The sequence below is a fragment of the Trichoplusia ni genome, unplaced genomic scaffold (genome assembly GCF_003590095.1).
Source record: "Trichoplusia ni isolate ovarian cell line Hi5 unplaced genomic scaffold, tn1 tig00001457, whole genome shotgun sequence".
Classification (NCBI taxonomy): domain Eukaryota; kingdom Metazoa; phylum Arthropoda; class Insecta; order Lepidoptera; family Noctuidae; genus Trichoplusia; species Trichoplusia ni.
Genome location: NW_020800126.1, coordinates 232,878 through 241,707, shown reverse-complemented (window position 1 = coordinate 241,707; position 8,830 = coordinate 232,878). Strand labels below are relative to the sequence as shown.

Genomic DNA, 8,830 nt, shown 5'->3' with positions numbered 1-8,830 from the left:
CGTTTGTTTTGTAACCTAAGAACATTTATATGGTTTACCTTATACCAAGTGCGGGGAAACCCGGAACTGTGACAATTAAACACGTTCGATAAGGCCGCGTTCTACTGCTACTTGTTAAAGTTATATTGCAGTTGACCTCAGACACTAGGCGAAAAAATGTTATGTTAAGTTTATATATGGATTCAGGAGACAGGTAAAAATATTTGTGACGTTTCATGCCTCTGTGTATTTTCTTAATTACTCAAATATAAATGGTGATGGAAACAAGCGGCCAGCGCACAGCAGTAAGATGGTCAGTGGGTGGTATTATTTATTATTTTTAGTTTCAAGTTTTCGTTGAGGCACACTGAGGTGCTTGTCTGCACAGCTTGACGGGTTTCGTCTGAACACGACCTTATTTTTAAAATAATTACTCTATAAGCCATCTATGAGATGCTATTTCAATACCTAGGACGTTATCTTATTCTTAGGAAGACTATTTAAATGCCACTAACTATAATAGCTAAGTTGCATAAATTAATAGTAATTACCATTTAATGCTTGTTGCATAAACGTTGGTATTATGCAGGTTCTTTACCTTAACGACAGTTTATTTTATTTGATATGTTTACTTTATCATAAAAAATTTTATTTTTTTTATTTAATTTATGTGAGTATAAGTGACTAATAATAAGAATCTTGCTATTTTTTTTTTAATTATTATGTAATATAAATTATTATAAATATAATGATGTAAGTTCGGTAACTTGAAATCAGATTCAGCGTATTCAAACAAGCGCGGTAAAATTCTGACGTTAAAAATAAAGTACAGTTTAAATTCTGAAAGTGCAACTCTGCTACACGGCACTTCAGACTAAAACAAAAGAGCTACAGGCTACGTCGTAGCTCGTCCGTAGCTCACCGTAGCCACCTGTGGAGCGCATGTTTACAAACTTGGGTGCATGATCTTATTATTTATTTATTAGGAACAATGGATAAAGGAAATTCTGAGCCAAGGTATTTTGGTCATAGTCTTTAGTTTACGTAGATAATGTTATATTATGAATATGATTCATGTTAGTGTTTTTAAATGATCACGTTTTATTGCATGCTCTCGACAAGCCAAGTTATAGTTATACTTTCCTGATTGTAAAAACAAGTGAACTTGTATTTTTCGCGTCAGATGTCGGACTATTAACTTGTTTTGAATCAAAACAACGTTTTAAAATTATTATTACAAGTTACACACTAAACTCAATGATCGAATCAACACATTTTAATTATAAAAAACACACATTTACATATAAAGGTATATTCTAATTAACTAAATCGCCGACTGACGCCATCGTAAATCATCTACAATACGCGTAAAGGCCTTTTGTATTGAGAAAAGGTTAACAAGATGTGCAGACCGCAGCTAACCGCGGAATGCCAATCAAATTATGTAGATTAATATTTATTTATCATCTGCCTCGAAATTGATACAACAATATTAATTAAATTATATTTTTTGCTGTATATGGGTTTTCATCGTTGGCAGTAGATCAACTGGCTGGGGATAGGGGGTTTCCGAGATGTTTATTTTAGTTAAAAAAGGTAAATAATATTCGAGTGTCTGTTGTACAAACAAGTATAAAATGAATACACGGCTAATATATTTCAGAAGCATATTTCATTTCATGATATTATTGTGTTGCATAATTGGTTGTTAGTAGCGTTTTAATTTTTTAAATGAGTTTTGGGCCAAAAGTAAACACCAAATTATTCGAAGTTGGGAAGTTTAAATTTTAAATTACAATTCGTAACCACTTTTGGGATTCTCATTATGAACTCTACTTTTTAACAATTACAAGATGCTATTAATAAAAGGTAATTTTTTAGAAATAAAACTTTAAATTTGAAGTCATAAAGTCGCGTTTTATTCGTCATATACTGTAAAAGCAACATTCAATCAATTTTGAAGCAATTATCCTCGTCAATTCCGGCAAAAACTTTGATTACCTTGTCGCCACGATGTGTATAATGACTAATTTATAGTAGGTTATCTGATATAAGATTTTAAAAAGAAGTAAACAAGTGGCATAATTATGAGTCTTCGGTATCATAAACTTTTGTGTGATAACAGTCCCTTAGTCAGTCAGTGACTTTTTTGCAATCGTTAACTTCAATAGACAAAGCTCGAATGTATGAAATTGACAAAATTAAATGACATTTACATACATTTAAGCGCTATTTATTAAATTGAAGTCTGTCGAATGTCATTTGGCTAGAGGGACTGATTGCTAGAGTCTCTCAAAAGCATGTAGTCTCTGAATGACGAAGCCTAGCCTAGTCTACATCAACGTCCAGCACCTTGGGCTTTACGCCGGGCTGGCTGAGGAGTCTCTTACGCTCTGTATCACCTGGATAATTAAGTCGTCTGACTCTCTACTCCAGTACTGGTACCATGTTGTGATTGCTCCTTAACACCTGGTGTGTCCACGAAAGAGATGTGATTGATTGATATGGCTGCACGGTTAGCTGATGGGCAAAAGTCATCAGTCAGATCCATTGTGAACGCAAGGCCTTTGAGTAATCCACAAAATCACAAATGTTCTGAGTTTTGATGTCTTTGTGCATATTGCCTGAATGGTTGTGAAATCCCCTGGCACACAAATAGTACTTTCTTTTGTGCAGGTATTACTTTTTTGAATGAAGGAAAAAGGAAATTCATTTTACAAATTTTCCAATTAATGCTCATAATATGTAGAGTCAGATTAACATATGCAGCATGCTGATTCTTACCCCGTCATACTTCTAGGTGTGTGAATGATAAGGCAATACCCGCGAAGTCTTACTGCAACACCGACTATGTCTCATTGTGATAACAATTGACGTATGTAGCCGAGATTACACTTTATTATATTTGTTCAATGTCTCATTCGACAGAATTTAAATAAGGAGAGAGAGATGATGGCTCTAAATAAAACTAGTAGGTCACAATAGCTGCTGTTTCCAAATTCCATTTGCAGTAAGACTCGATTAATCCTACCCTAGTACTATATAGTCTGTTAAGCAGGGAGAACTAGTACAAATATGCATACACACTCACCTGTTTGCCTTAATAATAAGGGCAAAACTCACTTTATAAGTATAGTAACGACTTATAGGGTAACAATAAAATCCTATTACTGAGGGTCCGCTGTCTGTTAGACAGTCACCAGTTAAACATAGAGATTTAAAATTCTAATAGATAATTAATTTATGCTACAACAAAATCTAAAACTAAATATCTAGGTTAAGCTGCATGTTACAGTCATTTTGGTGTTGGTAAGTTGCAAAGAAACTTCAAGATCCAAATATTTTAAATTCACAGCTACTCTATCTTTGGCCTATTTATACAAAACCTTCATTGTCGGGGATTCCGACTCGCACTTGACCGGTTATTTGGTTGTCACATCTCTGCGGCCCGGAAATCGAACCCGGTTAGCACTGAAGGCCGATCAGTTAACCTTTCAATAATTAGGTCAACGTATTTACTAATCCAGGTAAAAGTACTTGCTCTACGTTAATTCTATTTAAATATGTCAATGTTTTGTTTTATTTATGACTGTGGGTGGGTGCTATTTTTAGGTTTCTTTGACCAAAAGGCTAAATACGATTTTTTCCGTAAGTTAATAAGACTTGTATTGTTACGCTGTTGTTAAGTTAATTTCCTTATTAGGAAATTCAGTTATCAATAAATATTGTACTGTGTCTACATGTTTAATTTAATTGTAAAGAGTTTCAACATTTCTTTTTTGAATTTTACAATTTTAGCTATATTCTTGTTTATTCACAAAGCTTAAATTTTTAGCTATCTGGACTATAAGTAGTAATAGTTGGGGTAGTTAAAGATGAGGAAATGCATACACATGGATGAGTTTTCTAAAAAAAGGTTTATTGTTTAACTTATAAACTAAAGTAATACAAAACATTATATCTAATCATGTCCGTCGCTTAGCTTTTAAAGCTCGAGTACCTCCGTTCAGTGATCATAAATAAATAATAATACAAATAAATTAATCAGAAAACCTACGAGATTCTATGCCTTTGGCACGTCGAAGACTAGGTCCCTAACTTACACTCTAATTAGTACCTACGGGCGGTGCCTGAAATTCAAATTACATCTTAAATAAATACTTAAGAGAGACAGTTTTAAATAAATAAATAAATTACCAAATGATATTAACGCTTGACTAGAAAGCAAATACTTTAAATTCTATTTTTCTTAGCTCTATATTACTTACATTTAAACATTATCCTATCAGAAATGGAATAACTATTATCACAATTTAGGAATTGCGCAAAATCAGTTTTACGCTCGTCATCATTATACTAAATACTTAAATACTGAACAGTGATGTCGCGCGAATTGCGAAAAAATGCACATTAACTACAATTATAATACATTAGCAGTCACTTGTTAGTAGTAAGTAACAGGCCCTTGACCACAAACATTGCGAGGTTCGATCCCAAGCATAATAGAAATAAATTAAAAGTATCGTTCTCAGAGAAACTGTGATATGGTCAGCAGACCACACCATCACTTAACCTACAGAACGCCCCCTTTAGGGAACATTACAATAAATAATAAAACTAAAAATAATACGTTTGAGTTACAACTTTAAGTACATTAGACAGCAAACCAAAAAGTCATGGAATAAATTAACAAAGTCTACTCACAGCACCTTTTGGCCCCATTTCATCTTACGAACTATACAAATAAATAACTTACGTAGTATAATACTGTCAAATTCTGAATATTTAAGACTAAGGACACTTGTATCAGTCGCGCTGTACATATACTGGGCGGGCAGGACTGTGCCGCGCACCGTCGCACCGCTGACTCTGGTCTCCAAACTGTGAGCTGACTCATAGTTCACTCGTCACTAGGACGTCGTCGGCGTTGTAGGCGACGCTACTGTCACCGCACTATTAACACTCGACCAGGCGCCTCGCGCCGTGGTCGCCATAGTCTCCAAGTTTCACAACACCGGTATCACTTGTCCCCAACATAATGTCTGTGAGCTGGGCGTGCTTCACTTCACCGACCTTCTCCGCTTCTCGCATGCGCACTTAGACCGATTCCACCTCATATTCTGGTTCCGCTGTAACAAACAAAAGGAACATTGCTAACCTTGCTACGGGAGAACTGTTTGTCACTAAATTGATTTTATAACGGGAAGGCAATTTGATTACCGATGGAAAGTTATCATTTTTTAAAAGAGTTTAGTTTTATGCGATTAATACACAAACAAACTGATCAAAAGAAAGTACAAATGATAGTGACAAAGCTCATGCAATAAAATTAAAATGTGCACAAAAACAAGAAACAGGTTGAAAGACAATGGATGTCAGTACTAAATGAGTCGACATAGACCAGGCGTCAGACATAAACCAAATATGTTGCTTACTCTCCAACAGAGACCAGTGTTGACTTGACCTCATTGTGTTTGGAACTACATCATATACAACAGTGATACAGGTTTAATTAAAGAATAAACAACATCGAGAAAAAAATAAAAAGCGTGTGTTAAGAGGGCGGGAAGCATAGTGCTGACGCTGACGGGCGTGGCATGCGCGTGCCGACTGTACGTTAGTGTTGACAGACATCCATTATCTTACGAACCTTTCTGAGACAACTGCGGCGTTCCTCCATGTTGGGACACTGGCAGGAGCACTTACGAGGATTGTACACCCTCGGCGCCGCGCACTCCTCCGGCGACAGCGAGCAGCAGCCGCACGACACGTGCTCCACGATGGGGTACGTGGCGCACGTCTCCTTGTTTGTCTTCACGTTGTATATTCGAATCTGTGGGGTAAGCACTTACATGAGTATCGTACATATCGGAAAACTGCGCAACTTGCTAACACGGGCTAAACAGTTACGGGTGTCTGAGTCATGAGCAGCTTCTTGCTGTCAGTTATGTCACTATTATCACTAGAGACTTGAACGTTGCGCAAGTGTTTGTACTATCGTACAAATATAGTAAGCGGGTCAAGGATGACGCAGAATTAGCGGTTGCTTGATAAGAGACAATGAGCGGTGCTTACCGGTATGTGCCGGATGGCGGTCTCCGTGGCCACGCAGGTGCCTTCGTTCTCGTACTCGCAGAGGCCGACGCAGCGCTTGACCCACACGGCACGAGGACTGATCTGGGGAAACACACTCACGTCAGCCCGCGTACAATACACCTCTGTCGAGGATTTTCTCACGCGACGCTAATCACGCCGTGTTTTGTGACCGCGAAACGTTCGCGGATGTAAAATATACCATTATAATAATCTTGTATTTGCATATGAGTAATTTGATAGGTAGTTGGACAAATACATGTAATTCCATTTGACTTGGTGGCTAGGATGTTTGTACAAGGATCGTGATTCGTCTGGATGCAGTTGTTTGCTCAAGAGGAGGTCATGCATGGGCCGTTATGTATTTACTCTATCTATACAATTTTGTTCTGAAGATATTTCTAGAGTCGTTGACATGTAATTATCAAATTGCGCGATAGTCACGAGCTACGAGCGCTAATAAGGTCATAAGATAATGAGATATGACGACTGCAAATTGATTGTAAAGGAAAATTAAATTGTGTTACAATTGAGTAATATGAGCTTAATGCTAACTGTTACTTAATCAAATGATAATAATTGACTTCCTAATTAAGGCTCAAAAGATAAAAAAAAATTAAGCGCAATTTGTCAAAAGTGTTGGTATTTACCTGTTCATGCGCAGCCTTCACTTTCAAGTATTCGAAGACATCTTTAGGATCTCCACATTTTGACTGTTCAATGATGTTACCACGTTCACGTTCATTGTCACCGGAGCATGCGACTATGAACAAAAATACAATAATTACAAAAAAGTCAAAAATTATTATTAAAAAAAAATACAAAACTTTTCAAAGTTTGACTTGAAAGCTTGGTTAAAGAAGAGCTTTTATGAAAAAAGTTTTATTTCACAGTTAATAATTAACTGCAAGTCATTATCCTAGAAAAAAAGGGAAAAGTAAAAGTAGGTATCCTTTACCTTTCCTGGGCATCGGTATGATATAATCCTCTGTGTTCTTGGGGAACTTGGGGTGGTGCTTGTGTCCCGCTACCACCACACACAGAACCAAACACAAAACAATTTTAGCCATCATCATTATCACCTTTCACTTAGTTATCACTTTTTATTTAATCACGATTTATTCACTGTTATCTGTTGAGATAATCACGTGTTGTATTCACTGTCACTGTACGTGTTGCTTGTTCCGCGGTCTGTTGGATTGTGCTGGCTGCCGGGGCCGTATGCTGTTATAAAGCGAGCCTGCCTGACTCAACACGTGGGCTCGAGCGGCGCGCGCCCGCCGGTAGGCCCGCCCGCTTGCGTCACCGCCGACGTCGCGCGCCGCTCACTCACCACAGCTGATTATACGTCACAACGCTGACAGCACCAAAATGTAGCGGCATTACAAGAATTTTGAACGGAACTACATATCCTGCACCGATTTTAGTTCCTACCAATCTCATACATCTGGCACTTCTAATGTAATTACTATGTAACAATTCATTTGAATTTCATCATAGTATTTGTCATCACATATTTATAGATTGATATACAAACCGTTTTAGTTGTTATCTTTGAAGTAGTGCAATGTAATTTAGATTTAATCCGGTGTGGAAACGAGTGCGGAAACTGTTGAGGTAGTAAGTGTTAGCGTGCGGAAACTTAGTGACGTCACGCGCAGCCTCCAGAGGTCAGAGACCCGGTGGAGACTCACCGGTTGGATGGTGACGAATCCATAGCCTTCGGAACAAATATTCTATGTACTACCGAAATTGCGATGATCGGCGAAAGGAACGAAAGTATGTCATTACATAATATGATGCAATCCTTGTCAGTGTTACTATCAGTCCAACGAAGGCACTCTCTCTCGCGGTGGGCGTCTCAAGGCGGCCGAAGCATGTATGTACAACTTCTGTGAATGTTCCTTGCTGAGTCAAGATAAGATAAACCAGATAAAAAGTAATTATCATCCTTTATCTCTAGTGACGTATTGGCTAATGCTACCAATTAAATTTCGGATTATTTTAGTCCTATTGAGTTTTTAGATATTCCTCTCAATTCTTGGTTCGCACAGCGGCTCTTTTCATGTGAGCTTTTAGTACACAGTTGACATAAGACTACCTCATGGCTTTAAGACGTTAACATTTTATTTGCAACCTCATGCTCATAAACCTTTTTTTTTTGTAAAACTCTTTCACCAAATATTTCTCATAAATAAATAACTGTATTTCCGTTTGTGTTCTATATAGTCCGCCTAACCACGAATGAATAAATTATAAATTCATAGCGGCCAGCTCAGTACAAGCATATGACAAACGTGGACACTGATTGATACCGTATACACGTTATCGATCTTATTCATTATTATTGATTAGCCTAATACAATAATAATAGTATTTATTGTACTAGCAATTATGTCGAAATCAGTAAGCACGCATCACGCCGGTTATCGCACATTTTTGTGTAATCGCTGCTATTCTCATTGCGATACAATCAATGATCTAATTCATAATCGCTACGTGCGCACGCGCAATCTCTGCGAGTGGCGCCGGACGATAAGCTATCTAAAAGCGTTAAGTTCTAAAGACTTATTCGTTCATGAATGACCTGTTAGAGGACTTTTAATTTTTGTATCTATTTCTATATTTTCGGTCTTTCTTTGACTTAAATATGATTTCGTACGGAATTGTACTCTTAAGTAAGAGTGTGTCAATTATTTTAACTGTTATGTCACAGAGATGAAACCACTGATTTTCATTTGTATGAGACTATACCTAG

General features: G+C 37.2%; 1 protein-coding gene across 2 annotated transcripts; it reads right to left on the bottom strand.

Annotated features, from left to right (window-relative positions):
* Positions 1-3,877: 3,877 nt before the first annotated feature.
* On the bottom strand, positions 3,878-7,553 carry LOC113507309 (balbiani ring protein 3-like). Of its 2 annotated transcripts, none has more exons than XM_026890173.1 (5): positions 7,031-7,553; positions 6,723-6,835; positions 6,055-6,156; positions 5,630-5,812; positions 3,878-5,108 (listed from the first exon to the last, which is right to left on the bottom strand). In XM_026890173.1, exons 1-5 carry the CDS (start codon positions 7,146-7,148, stop codon positions 5,040-5,042), a joined length of 585 nt encoding a protein of 194 aa, XP_026745974.1. In that variant the 5' UTR covers positions 7,149-7,553; the 3' UTR covers positions 3,878-5,039. The 2 variants fall into 2 exon arrangements, with proteins under 2 accessions (XP_026745974.1, XP_026745975.1); XM_026890174.1 differs by having other exon boundaries at positions 5,686-5,812; positions 7,031-7,379.
* Positions 7,554-8,830: the final 1,277 nt, after the last annotated feature.

Bases quoted from the DNA above. Each gene is read 5' to 3' on its own strand.
- LOC113507309 (XM_026890173.1), bottom strand. From the start codon at position 7,148: ATGATGATGGCTAAAATTGTTTTGTGTTTGGTTCTGTGTGTGGTGGTA. The intron at 6,157-6,722 runs GTAAATACCAAC...GTGTTTCCCCAG, and splicing joins TGAAGGCTGCGCATGAACAG to ATCAGTCCTCGTGCCGTGTG. The intron at 5,813-6,054 runs GTAAGCACCGCT...CTTACCCCACAG, and splicing joins CCGCCATCCGGCACATACCG to ATTCGAATATACAACGTGAA.